Below are 24,846 nucleotides of genomic sequence, written 5' to 3' on the forward strand. Positions count from 1 at the left end.
CTGGAACCTTGAACCTGTCTGGGGCCCTTTAGACTTTGTGTTTGCACTTGATCGTTCAGGTATTTGAACTTCCCATCTCCCCAACAGGCCATTGCTTGGTTTGCCTCTCAAATGTTTGGTATTCTAGGCTATCTTGAATAGAAATTCCTGCTCCCTAATTTAGGCCTCTTGGAATCTAATCCCTTTTAGTGGCTGCTTGACAACTATCCTAGCCAAGCCTGCCCTAGCTCATCCTCAGTGGTGAGATTTGGACAATCTGCCTGTCATTGGAAAAATACTTAGATTTTAGTTGGGTTTTATTTAATTAAGTGTAATGTGCCAACATCTCTGAGTTTAGTGTAACAAAAATGTTGCACTGAGGTTTAGTAGAATCTGGAGAGGAGATTGGGTTTTCAATTTTATTTCTGTATAACCTTGAAAAAGCCAGTTAATCTCTTTGGGTCAAGTTTCCTCTGCAGTAAATTAGGAATTAAACAAATGCTAAGGATTTTACCTGCGCTAACATTCTCCAAATATTCATCTGGATAAGCATATGACAGAGAAAGGTTGCTGAACATTTTTGAGAGAGAAAAACTGTTTCTCAAACTGGTCATGTCAACTACATAATAGCTACCCAAGCTTTTTCAAATTATTTCAATTGCCTAAGTTTTGGAAGCCTTATCTGTAAAACTGATAATCTATGTGATAAGGTGGTTTTGAGAACTGAACAAAATAATGGCTACAGAACACTTAACAAATTGTATTTTTTCTGGCTTTATGACTTACTATGTAAAGTGCCATTTTTAATTGCTTTACTCCTTTATTTCCCTTGTGTGTTTTTATCCCTTTTCTTCTCAATGACTTTTTTTAAAAAAACTGTCACGTGGATGATGAAATTTGTAAGTTTCGTTCAGTTAGCTTTTAATAATAGAGAGAAGTTTCTATCCCTAAGAAATCTGGATTGCTTTAAGGTTTTCTAAGCAATGAGTTTGAGAAATTAACCTATTACTTGTATTAAGGTAATCAGGTAATTAAGCCATTTAACAGGTATTATCATCTGGGTTATTTGATAATAACTTTCAGACCCATCTTATTATCTGGGTAATTGCCATGTATCTAATTCATGTACTGTAGACAGTTTGATGCCTCACTTTAAAAATAATTTAAATGTCTTTTTTTTTTTTTTTACCTTATGACCCTTTTTATCTGAGATTCAGAGATGACCCAATTGATTATATTACTGAAGATTTCTAATTCACTTGCTTCCTACTTAAAATCCAAGTTACTTGAGAAATCTGATTAAGAAATTGATTTTTCACAAAATTAGAATATTAGAAAGAACTTTCAATGAGTCATGAAATGTTCTCTCTCACATCATTCTTTGCCTATTTTATCCTACCCAGGCTTCTGTGTTTCAGTGGGTAATATAGTCAGCAAATCTATAGAAGTCTATTTCTTATCATGGGAACAGGTTTTTATATGCCTCAATTTTTGCTGTTTCAAAATAACTTTTCCTGTAAAAGCCCTATGATTGTTATCCAGTCAAGTTACGCCCTTCTTTTTAACATTTTTTAACAGTTGCCGGAATCTTTTTGGTGAAGTTCAAGCCCCTTAAGTTTACCACAAGAGTTTTTTGGTGGTCTGGCCTCTGTTTTCCTCTCTGGCCATGTCTCATTTCACTCCCACTGCCACTCTTGTTTTCTACGCAGCCCAAACCACTAGTTGAAGCCTTCACATGCTGGGCCGTTTTTACTGTTCCCTGTTGCTGGAATCCTTTCTCCACACTGGGCGATCGAACGCTTATATAAACAGAGCACAGACGTCTTCTCTGGGTGCAGTAGGGGAAAGAATAGAGAACGTACTCTCTGCTGAACACTACCTGCATCTTTTTATTTAATTCTTTTATTTTACCTTTTTAAAGGTAGTTCTGTCTCTCTTGTCAGTTTACAGATGGGGAAATGGAGGCCTGGGATGGCTAATTCACTTGGTTAGGTCAGTTACTGGTAGGGTTCTTAAAACCAGACTTTTCTGATATTTAAAGTGGATTATCTTACCACTGCTATACTGCTGTCTAAAGAGAGGAAACACTTTCATATCAAAAGAGATGCAAGGAAAATATTACAGGAATTTAGAGGAGGTAAAAATTTATTTCAGCTGGAGGGATTGGGAAGGCTTTGAAAAGCAGATGTCATTTGAGCTTCAGGTGCCTGGAAATATGTAGGAGTCTCCATGAATACTTTAGGGAGGAAGGGAAGGAGAAGGGCTTCCGGAAGAGGGAGTAGCTTAAGAAGGTACAGAGTGTTAAGGGAGAAACAGCAAGTGTCCACTGACATTCTTGAAAATATTATAGTCATTAAAACACTTTTGCCTAAGCAAGCTTTGGAAACTTTACCGATGCCTAGTTTGTCCTTTTAAAATGCAAATTAGTATTTGTAGATTAGTGTCTCAGGGCCAGCTGTAAGAACAGGGAGGTGATTAAGTGGCAGTGCAGGGGTACGTGGTAGGGCTTCCCATACCTGAGCAGTTTCCATACCTGAACTTCTAATGATGTCTGAAATTTATCCACAGACAATTGTTCCTCTGGGTCATAATGTCTTTCAGGGTCTCTCGGTAAAACGCAGATACACTTCTGAGAGGACAGCATCTTATCTAGTAAGAATAATTGCCAGTTAGCCAAGAGCAAGACCCTGCCTGCAGGAGCAGGCAGAAACCCAACAGTAAAATTCACCGCACTCTTAATACACGGTTTTTGCCTTGCTTTGGTTAACGTTGAAAACAATTTAGTTATCAAACATCTTTGCCCTTAAAACACACTGGTAAGTCTATTCACACCTCAACATTGAAGGTAATAAAATGAAAACAATAACCTGAGCAGCATCTTCTAATGATTTATTATTAAATCAGGCAAATATAGGCAAAAGATCCTTTGACTCTACAATCAAAAATAAAAATAGAGTTGAATCAATTAAAGGTAGTTCAAGCCAAACAAAACATGTGCAGTCCCTTATATATTTCAGGCATAATTGTTTTCTGATTGACCTGGATATATCCACATGCAGAAAAAGTCAGCAGATGTGTTTTATTTGCTTAATATTAAATCCCTTTTGTAAAGTTTATAATTTTGACTTTCTTGGTTGTAGAATGGAGCCACTTGGCAAGTTTTTATACATATTTTAGCTCTCTAGGTTAAAAGAACTAATGATTTTAAGGAAATATAAACAAATGTGAAGTTTCCATCATTCCAAAACCATTTGTGAAAGCATCACCAATTTCAGAACCTGGGTGTTTTATTGGAAAACATAGTGTTAGGAAATGTATGAGTCTTTCTGGAATTCTGTCTGTAGGACTTCAGTAATGTTAGCAGGACCTATCAACCTTTGTGGTCTAACATTTTCTATGATAACAATGTTGTGGAAGACACAGTAAGCCCAAATTGAGAAGTCACAGAAAAATTTGATCCCTATATGTTTTTGCATATGAGAGGATATTTTGAAAATGTTTTGAGGTATTTAATTTTTGAGATAAGCAACTTTGGTAAGAGCAGATATTCTTCATTTTTTTTCAGGCTTATAACATGCCTTGAAAACTATGAATCGTATCCCCAGAAAGCTGTATATGCACATATCATAATTTTGCATCTATTTTATGGGATTAATCAACCCTCAAAGTCCATTTGTGGATCTTTGGCTTAGAAGAGTGAACTGTGCCCCGAAGTGACATTGCATCTTTACTTTGTACTTAGACTGTAGGTCAGTTCCTGGCAATAAATTTTAGGAGAAAGAAAAACTGACTGGGATTGAATGTTGCATTGTGGGAATCTTTCCTTTTAACTTTGAAAGTGTTTGAACCTGAAGCTTCCAGATGTCAGAGGTCTGAGTTCTGACTTGGAGATTTCACTCAGTGGTGTTTTCTTTCTCGGTCTTTGAAATGGAGAGTGGTTTGCTGTTTTACAGCAATTTGAAAACTTAAGCCATGGGAGACTTTCTGTTTAATGTAAATGTTTGATGCTATTTCTTACATTTTGTATTTGTCAAATAAGCATAAATTAACATCGGTGACATAAGGTAAAAGCAAAATTACCTGAAGTGCATTGTCAAGCTTGTGCCTATTGTTTTTGAATTTTAATTCAAATTGATTTTTATCACATTCTTTAATGTCATTAATTAATAATTATCATGGTAGCTTGTTCTTTCTGCTCTTGCCCAGCAGATGGTACTGTCAGCCTTATTTTGAAATATTCTGTCTTCAGAGTAATCATTAAAAACATTTTTTTAAAGATTTCTTTTTCCAAAAGTGAAGTTATTTTTAGCTCTTTTCCTTCTAAATAAAGTTTTGCCTCTTCCTACGTTGACATTTTGGTATATGCACTTGGTATAGTACTCACATTTTACCTGGGAACTTGTATCTGGAATACGTAGTAGGGAGAAGACATTCTCACAATCCTTAATCATTTCCACACATTTAGTCTAGAAACCATTTCATAGTTGTGGACTATACAGAGAACATTGTTTAAGGTGCTGTTTTCACCTGATAGAAAGAATAATTATTGATACTTTTTGCCTAAGAGTTTTCCAACTTGCAGTCAGAATGTAGTTTAGTTAAATAAATCATTATATTGGCATGTTGTCCAGATCGATTTTTTTCGGATTGGCAAATGGAGGGCCTTGCTTAAGCACTACATATTTGCATGCTCATAATTTCTCTGAAAGATCTGAAACATCTTACTATCCTTTTGAATTCTGAGCTTTCTAGTTTTTCATCACCTGCTAAAATTAGTGGGTCCTTAATGTTATTCTGTTTTATGGAAAAACAGAAGGAATACAGAAAACTGCTTGAAACTCATGAATGTGTGAGTAAACCTCGCTGTTTCAGAGAGAACAGGGTCTCCACACGTAGGTAATGGCTAAGCCTTCAATGCGTACACACAGTACAAACAGGTCGTTGTAGAAACCTATTTTGTTTGAAGCTTGCTCTCAGGTGAAAGGAAATTTTCAGTATTTGAAATGGGAATGTCCGTGAAATCAAGATGCTCTTGCTTTTTAGTGATAAAATCGGCGTGTAGCTGGTAGACTACTTGTTCAGCTCCCAGAGAAATTTCCAGTTATTTTAGAGGACTATAAATGAAGATAATGCAGAATTCTAAAGAGCGGTGGAAGAAAGAGGAAGTTTGGCATTGGGGTTATGTGGCTCATGCTTCAGCCTTCTGTGCTCACGTCTTGGATTATAAGGAAAAGGATGTCCAGGCCATTATTTCTGGCATAGGGATATTCCTTCTCTCTGAACTGGGTGAGCTTGGGCAAGACAAATTGATTCCTGGGAAAAGAGTCATTTTCCTTTTACTAAATGTGATTTTTAAATAAGCAAAAATATGACGTAAGAATTAGTTAACACACACACACACACACACACAAAGTGTGTTCGAAATGATAGCCCATCAAGTAAACTGCCAACTCTATAGGTCAGGGCAGAGCAGGGTTGTTGATATCCTTCAGCAGACCTTGCTGCTTTGTTCTGTTCTCCTTCCTTGAATTCCAAAACTAGTAAAATGCAAAGGTCTTAGTATTGTTGGGAGGCTTATCAGGATATAATTGTCTAAATTAACTTTTAACATGTAATTAATTTGCTTGAAGACTATATGTGTCAGCCGTTAAATAATTAATGACTTTCCTGAGCACTTTTGTAAATTTTGCCTTTCTGCTCTGTTGTCGCTAGTTTCGGGTAAATGAGTTTGGAGCCTTGGAAGTTATTACAGATGAGAATGAGATGGAAAACGTTAAAAAAGCAACTGCTACCACCACTTGGATGGTACCAACTGCTCAAGAAGGTAAGGATGGGTCATCTGCATTTTATTTCTTGCGTTTGAAAGATTCGAAATAAGAATATCAAAAATTTTATAATAGGCTGGAATTTTGAAGGCCCCGGGTAATTTTTATCCCTCATGTTGTTAGGTAAATTTCTATAATGAAACTGATAGGAGCCAGCTTTTATATTTTAAAATAACTATAAACTGTCTTCTTTCCTAATGCCAGATCTGTAGTAGCACAAGGTTAGTTGGAAATTAAGTAAATCCATGTTGTAGCCTACACAGGTGATTTAGCCAAAAGCCTGCCACTTTTTTTCTCATCTACTCCGATGGTTGTAACTAACACCTATATGCTGATGACTCCTAAATCTACATCTCCAGCCCCGACCTCTCCCCCGAGCTCCAGGCCCGTATTTCCACCTGCCTACTGGACATCTCCACCTGGATGTCCCACAGGTACCTCAAACTCCACGTCTGAAATGCAATTCATTTTCTATTTCTTTCTCCCCTCCCCACAAACCTGCTCTTTCTTCCCTAACCCATATTTCAGTTGACAATAGCACCATCCACCCAGTGGACAAGAAAGAAATATAGGAGTCATCCTGAATTTGTTCTTCTCATCCCCATATCCTGTTACTTATACCTCTTGATTTTTATTTCCTATTATGTCTCAGATCTGGCCTTTTCTACCTATCATCTTTGCCACAGCCTTAATGTAGGCTCTTCTCAACTCTCATCTGAGCTATTGCAGATGTCAGTCTGCTTCTAATTTTATCCCCTTCCAATTGGTCCTGCACCTTGAAGCCAGAGGAACTTACATAGATTGCTTACCTGACACTTCACTGATTTCTCATTGCCTTTTTAGCAGAACATACAAAGATCTGGGTGCTGTGTGCACCTCCCTGCTCGCTTTGTCTCCTCAGTCTCCATTTCCTTCTTTGTATGTTGTGTCCTGGCAGTGCCAGCAGCACAGAATTATGTGTAATTTTCCCAACACATCATGTGGTTTCATGCTTTCTTGCCTTTACTCATGCTGCTTTTTCTGGCTCAAATGCCATTTCTCTCTTTGTCCAGTTGGTAAATTCCTCTTTGGCCTTCAAAACCCTGTTGAGGCTTTCTATCAGAAAATCCTTCTCTGACCTTACCCCAGGCTGAATGGATCACTTCTTCTGTACTACTTCTGGACGTTGTTTATGCCTCTAGTATTGCATGTATCACATTTTATTATAAATACTGGTTTTCTTGCCTCTCTTCTCTTCTAGACTGTGAGCTCTCTTGGGCAAGGTCTCTACTATCATTATTAATGTCTAGAATAAATTGGTGCCTAATAACTGTTGGCTGAATGAATGATTAGCCTAACAATTCAGGCAAAAGGAGATGTGAGTTTCTGCACAATTTGGATAGCTATGATTCAGGAAATGTACTACATTGAAAGCGTAATAGATGAGATGTTGATTTAGCCAATTAAGTGAAACAAAATCATTCATCAACAGATTATAAATGTGAAATAAAAGATGATCCTTTGAAATTTTCTGAAAGATACAAATATAGAAGAGGATTTTATAGATCGATATATGCGTCTTCTGAATTTAGTGACTAATGAAATTTTCTTCATTTTACTTTGAACTCTGTAGAAAAGCCTTGGGCAAGCTTTTGTTTATCCTTTCTGCAGAATATTTTTTCATTATTTGAATGACTTGAGTGATTTTTACAGAGCCCATACCCCGCAAAAACACTATCATTTGATCATTCATTCATTCAACAAACACTATTCTTTATTGTGTTGCTAACAAAATTATTAGAAGAAAAAGTTTAATTGTATTTTAGAATGTCTTCTGTCATGCTTTTAATTTGCATTTCTTCTTTTCATCTTCTAGTCTTTTCAGAGAAGACTGGGGTGCCTTTCAGGTTGAAGGATCCAGTGAAAGTAGAAGGGCTTCAGTTCTGTGAGAACTGTTGTCAGTATGGCAACGTAGATGAGTGTCTTTCTGGAGGAAACTATTGCAGCCAGAATTGTGCTCGGCACATCAAAGATAAGTAGGTTTTTTCCCCATTCCATCTATAAAATGAGTTTTAGAGTCCAAAGTCATGGTGCCTGAGAATATAGAAGTTTGATGCTCTCTGACATTGGTCACCTTTTGATACCTTTTTCCCAGAGACTTTTCCTTTAGGGCCACATGGGCCCTAACCCCTATATGGGACCTGGTGACGTCTGTCGTGCCTGGTCTGAGTTGTATTACTAACATTCTGCCTGCAAAACAGCCTCTGCCCCTGCCTTCAGTCTTCTGTTTCCATTCATTTGATTGTTCTTCAGCTAAGAGTATTTAGTTTTTTCTGGGCTACATACACGTTTTGATGACACATTTATAGAACCATAGTTTTGTTTATATTTTGGGAATTCTTAGGTAACTCGGCTAAAACTCCACATATGGCATAAAGCTTCCACTGATTTGTAATCACCGGTGTGGAAATGGCCATAGGGAAGAGTGTAGTAGTGAGTTGTGTCACTGATGATCTGAAGGGGTGGACTGAGGATTATGAGACAGCGGCATCAGCTGTGACTGGCAGTGGTGTGTGACCTTCCCACTTGGGGACTGTCTGACAAAGTTCAGCTTACTGCCAAGCAGGTGTTTTTCTTGCATATCATTGTATACTACAAAGAAACGACTGGACATTTATATTTCAGTGGCGTTTCCCATGTATTTTAATCAGCACAGGCTTGGGAACTGTCTTGTTTTTCTTTTTTTTGAGACGGAGTCTTACCTTGTCGCCAGGCTGGAGTGCAGTGGCGTGATCTTGGCTCACTGCAACCTCCACATTCCCAAGTTCAAGCGATTTTCCTGCCTCAGCCTCCTGAATGGCTGGGACTACAGGCACACGCCACCACACCCAGCTAGTTTTTTGTATTTTAGTAGAGATGGGGTTTCATCATGTTAGCCGGGATGGTCTTCATCTCCTGACCTCATGACCCGCCCGCCTCGGCCTCCCAAAGTGCTGGGATTACAGGCATGAGCCACCTCACCCAGCTGGAACTGTCTTGTTTTTCTTGGCTAACTGATGTTTCACAGAGTTACACTTCGCCTGTTTTTGGTTGGATTTTTCATTCTTAATAACTGCTAGATCCTTGTTTGACCCTGAAAACAAGTATCTCTAAATAATTCTTTTATTAGTATAGATGGTAGATGTGACAGACAAATAACTTGTTAGAACCTATTTCATACATATCGCTGGCCCCCTTTTGAAATTAATATACAGGGTTATTTTCATTTTCTGCCCTGACAGATGTCATACGTGATAGTGGTTTTCAGTGTTCCTGATATATGATAGTCTCATGCCTACAGATTTCTCCTGATAGTTAAAGAATTTTCCTTTGGAGGGTGATTTTTTTTTTTTTTTTAATGATTGTTGCATTGATGATCAACAAGTAGATGTTTGATAGGTATTGTCTCTTGTCACTATTTTGGGTTTATAAACACAACAGAGATCAGAAGGAAGAAAGGGACATAGAAGAAGACAACGAGGAAGAAGATCCTAAGTGTAGTCGGAAGAAAAAACCAAAATTATCTCTGAAAGTGGACCCCAAGGAGGATGGAGAAGAGAGAGATGATGAAATGGTGAGTGCCTCTGCCTGACACCAGGAGTGCAGGGATGCGTCTTTAGTGGGTAGCATCACAGTCACAAGCACTGCTCTGGAGCCCACTGAGTTCACATGTGGGTTCCAGGACTATCTGTGTTACTGTCAACAAGTTACGTGGCCTCTCTGCACCTTGCTGTCTTGATCTCAAAATGCGAATCATAAACATAGTATTCTTCTCTCAGGGTGAAAAAGTGGGATGTCTTGAAATTTAGTGCTAGGGTGAAAGGGAACGTTTAAACACATTCAATCTTGTAGATGAATCTTAAATTCCTCTTGACAACAAAATGCCAATCCAATTTCATTAAATTGCAGACAGATCTCATAAAACTATCTGAGTGGTTAAAAAAGGGCACATAAATATGAGGTATATTTGGGGAAAAGCCATTCAAAATGTGTGAATTAAAACATAAATATCATATTCCTAAAGCATCTATTAATGGTCCTATAGGAAAAGGGAACTTTGAGATCTGGAAGTGTTTCCCTTAAGATCAGTACTGTACAACTGTTACTTGCCAGTCACTGTGCTGGGAGCTGAGAATACAGGGGATGCATAAGACAGATAGATGACAGAGTCTCTCCTGGCAGAGACACTGCATTCTTGTTTAGGGGGTATTTAATCTACAAACAAAGTGAACAGGAGAAATGTCACCTAGTGATAAGTGCTACGTTGAGAATTAAAATAGGGCATTAGGATAGGCTGACTGCTCTAGGTCCGGTTGTAAGGGAGCCCTCCCAAAGACAATGACATGAACAGCATGATCTCATTAATGAAGAGGAGCCAGCTATGTGAAGTTAAGGGTGAGGCGTCTTGTGGGTAGTAGAACTTCCAGAGGAAAGTCCTCAAGGTAAGAACTTGCGCAGCATGTTCTGTTCGAGGAAATAAAAGAAAGTCTGGTCACTGTAGTTTAGGAGAGGATGGAGTAAGATGAAGTTGAAGAGGTACGTGTTGCCCAGGGCATGTAGAGTTTTATGGTAAACAAGAGTCATGGGTGTTCATTGTATTCTGAGTTTCAGGGGAAGCCTCTGGAAAGTTAAGACAAGGGAATGCTTTGATATGATGTATGTTTTAAATGACCACTGTAGCCCTGAGTGGAATCAGGGAAACCAGTTAGGAGTTTATTGCACCAGACCTGTAAGAAGGCTAAAGAAGATGGAAGTCTGTGGATTTGGGAATCAGTAGAGGTAGGGTTGTCAGAGTGTGTGAGGAAAAGAGAAAAATCAGGGATAACGCTTAGAATTTTGGCTTTAACAATTGACTGGATAATCATGTCTCTTACTGAGAATGGGAAGATGAGGGTGGAGTGCAGAACAAAGAGTCCTTTGGCCCTGATGGGTTTGAGATGCTGATTAACTATCCAGATGAAGAGCCCAAGTAGGCATTTGTGTACAGCCCCATGGAGTCAGGAAGAGGAAGCTGGGGATGTGGATTGGGAGTATCTGGCCTATAAAACGACCTTGAAAACCCAGGGAAAGGGACTAGAAAGAGTAGAGAAGGGAACTGGATTGGAGGAGACATCAGCAGAGGAGACAAAGAGGTGCCGGTGAGGCGTGAGGGAAATCAGAGCGGAGTGGTCACGCAGCTGAGGGCGGAAGTGTTTCAAGGAGCGGGGAGCGGTGTCCATGCCCTTCCAGTGGGTAATACATGGATACGGTCTTAGTTGATAATAACCTCAGGCCAAAAGCAACACAATTTTCAAATGAACTCTATTCTTACTTTCCTTAATAGTTATAAGGTAAAATTGAAGAAAAGAACAACAGAAAAAGTGCTTTCTGACAGCTAACTATTCACTGGTGCCAATATCTTGAACTGTAAAGTCATAATTTTCCTTTCTTTTTGTAGGAGAACAAACAAGATGTAAGAATCCTGAGGGGTTCGCAGAGAGCGCGGAGGAAAAGACGAGGGGATTCGGCTGTATTAAAGCAGGGTGAGCTGATGAAAATAAAAGACTTACTTGTAACTTTATGGAATTGAAAATGGTTCACACAGGTGGAAATTTTAGTCATGGCAGTTAAAGTATTACTTCAGGATTTTCTTTGATTTAGTTTTGTCAATAAAGATTTGAGATTTTGAGGATAAGGAAAAAAATGAAAATTCATAACTTTCAAGTGGTTTCAGGGTAAGCATGAGAACTGTCTTCCTTCCTTCCTTCCTTCCTCCCTCCCTCCCTTTCTTGTTCTCTCCCCTGCTCCCTCTTCCTCCCTCCCTTTCTCCCTCCCCCCTCCCTCCCTCCCGCCCCTCCCTCCCCCCCACCTCCCTTTCTCCTTCTCTCCATCTCTCCCTCCTTCCCTCTCTCTCCTTCCCTCCCTCCCTCTCTCTCCTTCCCTACTTCTCTCTCCCTCCCCCACTCCCTCCCTCCCTCCTTCTCTCCCTCCTCCCTCCTTTTCTCACTCCCTCCCTCTCTTCCTCCCTCCCTCCTTCTCTCCCTCCCTCCTCCCTCCCTCCCTCTGTCCCCCCCATCTCCCTCACTCTCTCTCCCTCCCTCCCTTCCGCTCTTTCCCTCCCTCCCTCCTCCCTCTCTCTCTCCCTCCCTGCCTCCCTCTGTCCCCCTTTCCTCATCTCCCTCCTTCCCTCCCTCCCTCCCTCTCTTCCTCCCTCCCTCCCTCCCTCTCTCCCTCTCTCCCTCCCTCCCTCTCTCCCTCTCTCCCTCTCTCTCTCTGTCCCCCTCATCAAGTAGGTGTTTCTTGCCTCTGCGTCTTTACTAAAACCTCTGTTCTTGTTCATTTCCCACAGTTTTAGGTTTTTAATGTTTCCTCTCAAAATATGAGCTCCTGGCATGGAACCTGTTTTTTTCCTTCTCTTCTCTTCTCTTCTCTTCTCTTCTCTTCTCTTCTCTTCTCTTCTCTTCTCTTCTGCTCTCTTCTCCTCTCTTCTCCTCTCTTCTCCCCTCCCCTCCCCTCCCCTCCCCTCCCTTCCCTTCTCTTCCCCTCCCCTCTGTTTTTGAGATGGATTCTCACTCTGTCACCCAGGCTGAAGTATGGTGGCGCAATCTTGGCTCACAACAGCCTCCACCTCCTGTGTTCACGTGATTCCCCTTCCACAGCCTCCCAAGTAGCTGGGATTACAGTTGTGCACCACCGCGCCCGGCTAATTTTTGTATTTTTAGTAGAGATGGGGTTTCATCATATTGTCCAGGCTGGTCTCGAACTCCTGACCTCAAGCCATCTGCCCGGGTCCGCCTCCCAAAGTGCTGGGATTACAGGCGCGAGCCACCTTCCCTGGCCCTTTTTTTTGTTTGTTCCATTGTTCCTCATGCAGCATTTTATTTCCAGGAGGAAGCCGGCCCTGAAGCCCTTCCCTTTAGTATTTGTCTCGATGTACTTTTCTGCTTATTCTCTGTGGACCTTGGGTCACTTCCATAGAGGCCCTGGGGGGTGTCCCCCGCTAGGCTCTATCCCGTTGCCTGCCTCAGCTCACAGCCTGCACAGTCATACTGTCCCGACAAACCAGGGCCATGGACCAGGCGCTCCTCCTCAGTGCTGGGGTGCATTCTAGCCTTGTTCTGTTAATTCCTTAAAAAATCGGAAATAGCCCCACCTGCCCCAGGCACACAGCTTAACTTTTGTGTCTTTTCAGAGCTGACCTTCTGTTTTACGTCACTGAGATGAGGGGTGTAAATTCCTCAGCTCCTCCGCGCTCTGCCTCGAAATGTCTGTTTCTTTGGCTATCCTTTCTCTTGCCCTTCTTTTTTACCCCGGGTGAACTTCCAGGCCCCTGGCTCTTCTGGGACCTTGTTCCTTCAGTCACATTTTTTCCATAAGTTTTCCGATTTTTTTCTTCTCTTTGTGTACTCTACCTTAGCCTGTTCCAGTCTCATCCCCAAAGCACCTTTCTCTCAACTTTGCTCCCCATCAGGCTATTATATTTTTCCTTCATTTCCAGTCTTTTTCTAATTAATCCAAAATATATAAAACGAATATTAAGTGCCTCCATTATTTTTATCACTTACGCATTCTTTTTGCACCTAAAAATCTGCCTCTCACTATATTGATTGTTTTCCTTCCTTTTCAAGACTAGCAGCCACTCAATGCACTGGCCTTTCCACAGTCCTCAACTTCTTGATCTCTTAGGGAAAATTTTTTGAGCATCCTACTTCTAGAAGCTCCCCCTTCCTGTAGCTTCTGTGGTAGTGTTTTGTCTTGACTTCCTGCTGTCATCTTCCTTTATTCTAAGTTCTTCCACTTCCATCTCCTACCCTCCTCACTGAGGGTGCAAACCACAGTTCGGTTTTTATCTTGGTTCTTGGGAAGAGGAGCCAGGAAGAGAGACTGAGAGATACCAGCCCTGGAAGGCAGAGAAGAGCCAGGCAAAGTATCAGTCAGGGAAGTGTGAGTTCACAGATGAAGCCCTGCTGGCTTAGATTTGGAAATTCTGTCATTTCAGTTTCGCTTGCCTTTCAGGTCTGCCTCCTAAAGGAAAGAAAGCGTGGTGCTGGGCATCCTATCTGGAAGAGGAGAAAGCTGTGGCAGTGCCCGCGAAGCTGTTCAAGGAGGTATGGGCCCTTCTAGAGACATGATCTGCAAGGGCACAGGAGCTGGGATACCAGCCTGAATTAGGATTGTTGTTTCCACTGAAATTTGACTTGAGATCATTTTTTCAGCATACAGTTTTTCATGCATGTGTTTATATGGAGGGCAGTTAACATTGACGTGTGTGTACCTTCCCCATGCCACATGTGGGTGCACACTGACACATGTGTGCTCTTTTCTCTCAGCATTTTATGAGCTTGCAATCATGAATTTTAACAGGGTACTAATACTACCGTGAAAAACCAGCAGATGAAGAAAAAAATCTTAGGAAATTTCACGACAAGATTGTGGCTTTGAGAGATGAAAAATGAGTTACTTCAATTTACATACTATCACAACAAAACATCTAAATATGAGTCACTATATTAGCTACAATAAAAGTGTTTTGTCGTAAGTGATTTAAAATCAGTTAACAATATAGATATCAGATGTAGTTCTGAGTAGCAGTCGATGTCCTTGGACTAAACCAAGGGTTGGGGTCCTGGTGCAGTGGCACACGCCTGCCTGCAATCTCATCACTTTGGGAAGTTGAGGCAGTAGGATCACTTGAGGCCAGGAGTTCGAGACCAGTCTGAGCAACATAGTGAGACCCTACCTCTAAAAAAATAAATAAATAAAAATATAGCCGAGCGTGGTGTTCAAAGTTGCAGTGAGCTACGATCCTGCCACTGTACTCTAGCCTGGACAACAGAGCAAGACCCTGTCTCAAAACAAACAAACAAAAAAACACACATACAAAAAAACAAGGGTTGGTAAACTTTTTTGGTAAAGGGTCAGATAGTAAATATGTTAGGCATTTCAGAGCATGTGGCCTCTGTTGCAACAACTCAGGTCATCGTAGCACAAAAGCAACCATAGAGAATATTTAGACAAGTGGGCATCGCTATGTTCCAGTAAGACTGTTTATAAAACTCATGGTGCGCTGGGTTTGACCCACAGACTGGCATTTGCTGACCCTTGGTTTAAATTATTTCATTATATTTAATCATGGTATGTAATTAATCGGCCATAGATGTATTTTTATGTAGGTACGAACATAGCAAGCTTTTAAAAAGTGATGAATAGTAAATGTTAGGATGATACATCTACATTAAGAATATTTGATTTAAATATAGTAGTAATTACATATAAACTTGTTCTCTGTAATTATTTTCTGTAGCTTTGGTCCTTTAGAGAATAGACTTTTTTACATTAAAAAAAAAGTTTAGATGTAGCTAATTCCTTGAATCAGTAATGAATGCATGTGATTCAAAATATAAAAGTACTACGATAGTATAAAGAATGTCTCTCATAGCCCTGTCCCCCAGGCACCAGGTTTGCCTCTCCTTAAGTAACCAGTGTTACCAGTTCTTATATTCCCTTCCTGGAAAATTATATGTTCATATAAGCAATGTATGTGTGTATATATATATACACACACAGATCCTTCCCTTTCTGTCTTAAACCAAATGGTAACATATGTTGTATACTTTTTGGACTTTGCTTTTTTTGTTTAACTTGACAGTTTGAGGATGATTCCATCCTGAGTCATGAATCTCTTCGCCATTCTTTTATAGCAATACATAGTATTCCATCTTAGGCCTGTTCTGTAATAATTTAGGTTGCTCCCTATTGATTTGCACATACATACATATATACTTTCAAATCTTTTGCTATATGCTTTGGTGAATAGTCTTCTATACCAGTCATTTTTCACATGTGTGAGTATCTCTTGGGTAATTTCCTGGAATTAGAATTGTTGTGCCAAAAAGAATTTTTTGATTGATATTACGAAATTGCTAAAGGTTGTACCAATTTTCATTCTTCCTAGTGATGTGTGCATGTATCTGTTTTCCTACAGCTTTACCAACACAGTGTTGTCCAATTTTTTGATCTTTATCAGCCTGACAGGTGAAACATATCTTAGTGTAATTTTACTTTATATGTCTCTTCTGCATGAGGTCGAACATCTTTTCAAATATGTAGAACACAAAGGGTATATGGCATTACATTTCCTTTCCTAGGATCTATTTATGGCCTTGGTCCATTTTTTCATTGGGTTTTTTATTCTTTTTCTGTGGATTTTTAGAAATTATGTATTTGGTTAGTCTTTATTTTTAAAATGGTAACTATTTACATTTTTAACTAGGCCTTTGTGATAAGGGACTAAAGCTGCTGTCATTTTGCATTTTAGCACCAGTCCTTTCCATATAACAAAAATGGATTCAAAGTTGGCATGAAATTAGAAGGCGTGGATCCTGAGCATCAGTCTGTGTACTGTGTCCTCACCGTGGCAGAGGTAAGCTTTGCCTCATCTTTATTTTTAAAATAAAATGGTGATTATGGGGATTTAAAATGAGGAAAAACTGCCATTGGTTGTATTTCATGCCAGGCACGGTGCTTACTGTTTTGTGTGCATTATTTCGTTTAATCTTTATAAGAATCCTGTGCACGTTGTGGTTTTCCCCAAGCTCTGTTTTGTAGGTTAGGGAACTGAGGCTCAGAGTGATGAAATAATAGTTACAAGATCACACAGCTTCAAAGTGGTAGAACCTGGAATTGAACCAGTGTCTGTCTGATGCCATAGCCTTTGCCATAAGGAACAGAACAACAGATACTTATGTTTTGTTTTCTTTTTCAGTATTTCAAGGTATCTCTGTGAAATTTTTCAGGAAAAAAATGACCAAGCCAAATATGTAAATATAGATCTCAGTCTAATATATTACTGAGAGTGCTTTAAAAACTGTGACCACACAGCTTCAAAATGGTAGAACCAGGATTTGAACCCATGTCTGTCTGATTCTATAGCCTTTCCTTTGCCTTACTGTATTCCTTAACATAAGGAACAGACCAACAGATAGTTTTTTATATATATATACACACACACACACATTTATATGTAAGTATTTTAAGGTATCTGTATGAAATTTTTCCGGAAAAAATGACCAAGTCAATTATACATACATATGTTACTGAGAGTACTTTAAAAAATGTGTTTCCTCCTATGCTAGCCTCCTCCTTGCTCCCTCCCTTGAGCCAGAAGTCTATCTATTTAAAAAATTCCTCCCAAAAGAATAAGATAGTCTTGTGTACTAGTTTTAGGTATCATACTATTGTTTAATTACCTAATGAACTTATAAGAAGCTTGGCTTCTGCAGAACGCAGTACCATGTGGTAGCTGGATCATGGCAGCCTCAGTCAATGATAACGTACGGTTACATAGGGTATACTATGTGCCTGCGGCTAATCGAAGTACTTTTCATCTGTTAGCTCTTTTTTTTTTTTTTTTTTTTTTTGAGATGGAGTCTCGCTCTGTCACCCAGGCTGGAGTGCAGTGGCGCAATCTCGGTTCACTGCAACCTCCGCCTCCCAGGTTCAAGTGATTCTTCTGCCTCAACCTCCTGAGTAGCTGGGACCACAGGCACGTGCCACCATGCCTGGCTAATTTTTGTATTTTTAGTAGGGATGAGGTTCGCCATGTTGGCCAGGCTGGTCTTGAACTCTTGACCTCAGACGATCCACCTGCCTCAGCCTCCCAAAGTGCTGGGATTACAGGCGTGAGCCACTGCACCTGGCCCATCTGTTAGCTCTTATTAGTTCTCAAAACAACCTTTTGAGGTAGAACCCATTCCCTCCCATTTTTCAGATGAGAAACTTGAGGCACTGAGTGTTAAAGGAACTTGCAGCTTGTAATCGTGTATTATGTAGTGAAAGGAAGTAACTGGATTCTCTTACTCATATCAGAAAACTGTTGTGGAACATTTTTGTAGATTTTATTTACAGTGAGAATACTGTCACTCTCAAACTTGATCAGACATTGTATGTTCTCTCCTTCCTGGACTCGAGTTTTTGTTAGACCCTTTTGAGTTGGAAGGGGAGGGTCAGAGTTTCTTGGTGGATGATCTGTGTTTGTCCTTTGAAGTGGATGATATTGCCCAGGGAGAGGACAAGGCGTGAGTCGCTATCCCTGAAGAATACCATCAAGTAAGAGAATGGTGCAGGAGAAAGAATAGAGCAGGATCCTGAAAAGGAACAGCGAGAGGCAGAGAAAGGAACCAGGAGAGGGGCCTGCAGTAGGAACCAGGGAGACTGGGCAGTTGAAGTGGGGAAGAAGCAGTGGTGTCAGAAGCTGTGATTGTTCTCAAGGAGCCTGAGGGAATTGTGTCTTGCGCCAGGGCAATTGGAGTGTTTGGGAACAGAATTGAGTTTTACAAAATGATTGTGAGGAAGCAGTAAGTATAGACTGCTTTTGAGAAGTTCAACTGTAAAAGAGAGAGTGAATTTTTATGATATATGTCTGTTTTTCAGCTTTTGGTTTTTGCAGATTTATTTTACCTTCCCTATTTTTTATTATAAAAGTAATGTTTGCTCATTCTGAAAACTTCAACTATTAATAGTGTAAGAGTGTTTTCCCATCCCCCTTCCTTCCTTTCGTATTCCATATCCCAGAGAGCATGACCCTTAACAGTTGACTGTGTGCCTTCCAGATGTTTTCTCTGTGTATAATAGTATGTACTGCATTTTGTTTTTGACGCACACACACTCACTTTTTTTTTTTTTTTTGAGACGGGGTCTCTCTCTATAACTGAGGCTAGAGTGCAGTGACGTGAACATGGCCTCACTGTAGCCCCAACATCTTGGGCACAAGCGATCCTCCCATCTCAGCCTCTTGTGTAGCTGGGACCTCTCGTGTAGGCGTGTACCACCTGATGCCCAGATAATTTTTTTTTTTTTTTTTTTTTTTTTTTTTTAGAAATGGGGTCCTGCAATGTTGCCCAGGTTGGTGTTGAAGTCCTGGGCTCAAGCAATCCTCCCATCTTGGCCTCCCACAGTGCTTGTATAACAGGCATGAGCCACCACACCTGGCATACATATTCTTTTTAACCATTGGATAGTACTCCATGTTATGGAATTGACTTTAATTCATTTAACTGCTCTCATATTGAACAACTGAGTGAGCTTCATTTTTTTCATTAAAAAATTTAAAACAACAAGGGTCCAGTGAGCGTCCTCTTACATCTGTAAGTAGGTCTAGGATCTATCTCTAGAATTCCCAGGTGAAAAGTATGGACATATAAATTACATTTAAATTTTTGATGCATATTGCTACTTTTCATACTAATTTTCTCTTTTTCTCTCCCTCCCTCCCTCCCTTCTTCCCTTCTTGCCCTTTTTTTTTTTTTTTTTTTTCGCCCCTTTGCAATGTAATGGTAAGATAACATAGTATTTGAATTCTGAAGAAGCCACTAGGAAGGAGAGTATTGGAAGGTTCAGAGAAGAGGCCTGGGAGAAGATGGTACCCACACAATATGTGTGGAGATCCAAGTCTTAGGCAGACGGAGGAGTCTCTTGCTTTATAACAGGAAGGAGGGGCAAAGAAGTAGGGCTTGTGGGTACGGGGAGCTTGTCTGTTTGGAGGCACACATTTGAGACATCTTCTTTGGGTTAGAAGACAAATTACTGGCTGAGAGTGAGGATGGAGAAAGTGGGATTAGAAGCTGAAGGAGAAGGAAGAGGATTTGAAAAGACCACAGTGAAGAATGGGAGAGGGAGTTGGACAGCACCATCTAGGAGAATTGCTAGGCAGTGGCAGAGCCCAGCATTCAGGTGGAGTTGATTCTTGTTGGTTCATTTTCATTATTCGCAGTAATTATGCTCCACAAATTACCGAGTATGGAACCATTGCTCTTAGGGGAAGTAGAGGATTAGCTTCCTGTGAGCCTCTGGTCACATTTTCATCTGCTGATCAGTATGTAACCTTGTTTTATGTGTGTTTCTGTTTAAAGACACCTCATTTAAATATATATTGTTGATTCATTAAAAATTGAACTCACAAGAGCGAGCACTATCACCCCTGCCTGATGAAACTTATCTAGCACAAGTTTCTTCTCTGTAGGGCAACATCACAACCTTTTGGCACTTAGGGACACTACACAGCACCTCAGCACTGTGTCAGGGGCCATTTTAAACAGCAGCATCACCCAAGAAAAGCACAAAAATGTAGAACATGTGGCACGAAATAGACCACACAAAAGACTCTTGTTCCCAGTATGAGAGCTGAAACAAGAAGGTAAAGCGCCTTCTTGATTGACTTCAGCTGAGAACATGCATGTTGAGTGACTCAAAAGTGTTGTCAGTCTGTGCATGTCCACGAACACTGCAGAATGTATTATTTAGGGGTTACAAATAAATTGTATCAAGTAGATGACTTCACAAATGTGGAATACAATATGCGAATAATAAAGACTGGCGGTATGTCATTTTTTCCTTCCCAGCAGCATTTACTAGACTCGGTTAGGTGGAGACAAGATGGATACCTGAAATGATGGATTGTCACCAGGCAAATATTTTGCAAAGGATGTTAGGGCAGAAATTTAAAAATGTTGTCAAGAAAATGTTTTTTGAGGTATTGCTAGAAAAGGAAGACTTGGGGTAAGGGGCGCTGCTAGGGAGGAAGTAGAGGGATCAGTGTGAGATTAGAGTTTCTGTTGAGATTGAGGAAGAGGCATGCTGGGGGTAACTGGGTTCACAGACTGGAATAGGAGTATGTGTCCCAGGGTCGGATTTTTAAATGTAATACTAAGAAGCAGAGCAGTTCTTGTTGGGGACTAGATTCATGGGAGTGAGGGCTTGAAGTAGAGAGGAAGGGAGCCAGAACGCCAGGGTATTGGATAAGTCATCCGTATGGATGATGAAAGTACTCAGATGGAAAGGAAAAGAATAAGCCAGGGCTAAGTGTTTGGGTGGTTAGCATGGGCGAAGAAGAGGAGGAGAGTTGCTTCAGCCGTGTGGCTTGAGCCTCAGAGGAGAACTGGCCTAGGATCCATGGTGTGGTGGGACGCAGCAACCCCTCCTGTGTCTGCAGGAGGTAGAGTTGGGAACATGAGCAGCCTTGGGGAAAGGCTTGAGAAGGACGAGCTAGGTATGACTGTGGGCAAGGAGGGTGAGGATGTGGGAGATTGTTTCTCAAAGCATAACTTTCCAGTGAGCCTGAGATAGAGACTGTGGGGAGAACAGAGAGAGCTTGGCTCAAGGGAGCAGAAGCTCAGAACTGTGTGCCCACGAGGAACTAGAGGCTGTAAGTTACTGAAGGGCTGAGCTCTTAGGATCGGCCAGAGACAGCTGACTGTGAGTCAGAGGAGAGAAGCAGCCTTCTTTGAATGAGGTGGCTGCAGGGAGTGGCGGTATCTCCTGCCTTTCTTGAGAGATTGTATTTCCCAAGGATTCCAGTCTGAGTTCTATGGAGAGACTGTTCTCTTTGGGGGGAGTCCGCTTAGTTGTAAATTTTATGTATGTGGTGTATCAATACAGTTTAATTGAAAAAATACTCATATAAGAAAATATTAAAAGTCCATCGTTTCCATTTTGCCCTTTACTTTTTACTACCACTTCCTAGAAGAAATCATTATTAACATTTTGGCAAATATTCATCCCGACTTCTTTTTACTGTGTGTTTATGTATATATGCATATGTGTGTATATTAATGTATGTATATAAATGCATATACTTATATATATGTATACACACAATACATATATGTATACATAATCATATACCCATAAATATACATGTGGACCCCCACATGTCTAATTTTCTCATAAACTAACTCATTCTCTGTTATGTGTTCTGCCACTTGAATTTTAGCAATATGTTTTAGAGAACTTGCCATGACAGTAACTGTACAGCTGCCTCACTATTTGAGGATTGATTGTCCTGGCTCTGCACTCTGGTCTAAGTCCATCATTCAGGGTTCTGCAGGACAGATGCTCACGGAGCGGGTAGAGGTCTGGTGTGGTATGTGTTTCTACCTGAACACATCTGCTTGTGTTAGTGGGAAGAAGTCCGAGGGGCTGAACCTTCTCTCTGAAAGCCCAGGGGGAGGGTATGATCCGGCTCAGGTCTCATAAGCCTATATGACCTTCTAACTCAGAATGTCCCTAAGTGGGGCCCTGTAGGCATATGTGCGGCATGTGTTATACAGAGTACATTCTTACTAGCATTCTTAGGAGCCTGTCTCATCCAAGTAATAAACCAGGAGAGATGCTTTTCTTTCTTCCTTCCAACCCAGCTTTGGTGGAGAAGAAACGCTTGACTTCTGTGCATATGCACCAGCTGTGGTCTGCAGCATTCAGTGCAGGGCAGAGCATCCACTTTGGGGCCATGCTAGAGCTGAGTGTGCTGTGCTGGTGTGCCTTCCAGCTTACCTCCGGGACACATCCTGGTACAACGTAGGGAGTGGAGAAAGGACCTGCACTTTTGGGATATTATGCTTTGCCCCCTATCCGTGTGCTCCTAATGTGACTGAGAATGTTGCCAGAATGCCGCAGCTCAGCTCTTCCCAATGTAATAGCTTTTGTCTTTAGATTCTGGATATTTGTTTAGTTGTTTTATTGCTGTTAATGTGGGTGGTTTGATTAACATTAAGACTGTATCATGCCTGGTGTCCATGTTTATTTTTGTATATATATATGAATATTCTGGATCAAAAAAAAATAGTTCAACCTGTTTTACCTGTTTCAGGTTTGTGGATACCGGATAAAGCTTCACTTTGATGGGTATTCTGATTGCTATGACTTCTGGGTGAATGCAGACGCTCTGGATATCCACCCAGTTGGGTGGTGTGAGAAAACTGGCCACAAACTCCATCCTCCAAAAGGTTTTGTCACTTTTTGTTTCATATTTTAAATTCAGTAAAAACTCATTTTCTTACATGCTACGTTAAAATTGTTAAGAATTCGGACTTCATGAAAATTCAGATAGGCGCAAATTTAACCTTATTGTTCATGATGAAACCACATTTATTAAAGTAAAATAAATAAAAGTATACTCCAACTTAAGAAAATAAAGTATGTTCATATGCTTATTTTCATGTAAAATAACATTTGCATGATACTCAACTTTGGCTGCAAATAATGTTTACCTGCAAATTTTTGTTATTAAATACATATATCTTTGAAAAAACTGATTTGAAAAATTAGTTTAAATTAGTTTACATAACTAAGTTTAGTGTAAACTGGTTTAAACTAATTTTTCAAATCAGTTTTTCATTATATAGAAAATCCTGAGAAATTATGCATGACCGTTTAGATCTTAATATTTAGGAGATTGGCAAGAAGACTATAACACTAAAAATTGGCTTAGGTGGGGGGTTGAACTCATAGCAATTACTTTTCTTCTATTTGAGTTCTTTATGTTATAGTCCCCCAGTGATCTTCCTATTTCATGTTTACATCAAAGTTCCAGAATAACAGATATCATCTTTTTCACTGTCTCCCTAAAGTATTCTTTAATTTTTTTTTTTGAGATGGAGTCTTGCTCTGTCACCAGATTGGAGTGCTGTGGTGTGATACTGGCTCACTGCAGCCACTGCCTCCCAGGTTCAAGCGATTCTCCTACCTCAGCCTCCCGAGTAGCGGGGATTACAGGCACCTGCCATCATGCCTGGCTAATTTTTGTGTTTTTATTAGAGCAAGAGCTTCACCATGTTGGCCAGGCTGGTCTCAAACTTCTGGCCTCAAGTGATCTGCCCACCTCAGCCTCCCGAAGTGTTGGGATTACAGGTGTAAGCCACCGTGCTCAGCCATATTTAGTAATATCTTATTCCCTTCTTTTTCAGTCATTACATTTATTTTTGTTTATGTCAAAAATTAAGGTTACTAGGTTGATATTTTTGGCCTATCTCAGGACTTCAGTGCATTAGCCATCCCTTTAAGTGAAAAAATAATGGCAGAGTGGTATTTTCAGATAGCTGAAGGATTAAACAAAATCGCATAGAAAAGATGAGGGTGCGAAAGAAAATCTGTAAGCCTTTTCACGAATTGATCTTTTATATATGGTAAATTATTAGCTGTTTTTTTCATGCTGCCTTCTGGACTTTAATGAATGTAAAAGAAAGCATATTCGCAGATAAAATAAGATGCTCAATTTCCTTTTTAAAAGAAACGTTAACTTCAATGAAATTGTAAAAATTAAGGGAGGACATTTCCCTTACTGTAATTTGCCAGCATCCTTACTTCATAAACCTTTAATTGTCCTTTTTGAAGTGATAGGCCAAAAAGATTTTACCTGTTTCATTTCTATTATTTCCAACTTCCCACTTGTTCCTATAAGTTAGTCTTCCCAAAATAGACGAGGTGAGAGAAAAATAAAGAATTTTGACTATTCTAGTTCAGCATCTATACTGCTGAGGAATTCTACCCAAATACTGGTAGAAATACCCTGATAATAAGTGCCCTGGGTATAATACGTATTTGTTTCCTTATTCCTTTTCTTTATATCCATTACCTTTCATTCAGAATTAGAAAATAATAATACAGTTTGTTGAAAATAAATGTAGTCTAAATATACATAGTTATGAATTATGAGTTAAATTTTATTTAAAAAGTCATTTGATTTTGGTATGTTAGAGTTAGAGATAAAAGTGGGACTGGAAAACTAAGTGTAAAATATTTTGATATTTGAATCAGTCTGTTCATATGTGCTTACTCTAGGGTATAAAGAAGAAGAATTCAATTGGCAGACCTATCTTAAGACATGTAAAGCTCAAGCTGCTCCTAAGTCATTATTTGAAAATCAGAATATAGTAAGTACATGCAAAGCATGTTTTCTTTCAAAGGAAGAAGATTTTTGAGTGTCTCATAGGATCAGTTACAAGTGATAACAAGGAACTATAATAAATTATATTGCCTTGGTAAATAGAGTACTCTTATCTTAATTAAAGTTTAAAATTAGCTTAAAATCTTCATGAATAAATATGTTTTATAGCCATATTATGGTTGTCTCTTTTATTGCATAGTAGAAGACAAGGTAGTATAAGATTCAGGTGAGATTTACAATTAAGATGCATAAAAAACTAAATTGGCTGAGATATTTTATTGTTATTATCACTTATATGGTAGTGCTCTTCAAATGGAATTCACA

The 24,846-nt window shown here is 39.8% G+C and overlaps 1 protein-coding gene across 12 annotated transcripts in view; it reads left to right on the forward strand.

Annotated features, from left to right (window-relative positions):
• L3MBTL3 (L3MBTL histone methyl-lysine binding protein 3) overlaps positions 1–24,846 on the forward strand; it is a 123,646-nt gene that overhangs the window by 25,028 nt on the left and 73,772 nt on the right. For 6 of the 12 annotated variants that reach the window (XM_015137467.3, XM_078001193.1, XM_028847105.2 and 3 more), the window contains exons 4-12: positions 5,692–5,803; positions 6,164–6,238; positions 7,660–7,819; positions 9,264–9,396; positions 11,260–11,344; positions 13,818–13,909; positions 16,120–16,224; positions 22,447–22,582; positions 24,417–24,508. In XM_015137467.3, coding sequence (XP_014992953.1) covers positions 5,692–5,803; positions 6,164–6,238; positions 7,660–7,819; positions 9,264–9,396; positions 11,260–11,344; positions 13,818–13,909; positions 16,120–16,224; positions 22,447–22,582; positions 24,417–24,508 — 990 coding nt within the window. The remainder of the gene's footprint in view (positions 1–5,691; positions 5,804–6,163; positions 6,239–7,659; positions 7,820–9,263; positions 9,397–11,259; positions 11,345–13,817; positions 13,910–16,119; positions 16,225–22,446; positions 22,583–24,416; positions 24,509–24,846) is intronic. The other 6 variants (XM_015137470.3, XM_078001196.1, XM_028847106.2 and 3 more) reach the window with 1 other exon arrangement.

The sequence above is a fragment of the Macaca mulatta genome, chromosome 4 (genome assembly GCF_049350105.2).
Source record: "Macaca mulatta isolate MMU2019108-1 chromosome 4, T2T-MMU8v2.0, whole genome shotgun sequence".
Taxonomy (NCBI): Eukaryota; Metazoa; Chordata; class Mammalia; order Primates; family Cercopithecidae; genus Macaca; species Macaca mulatta.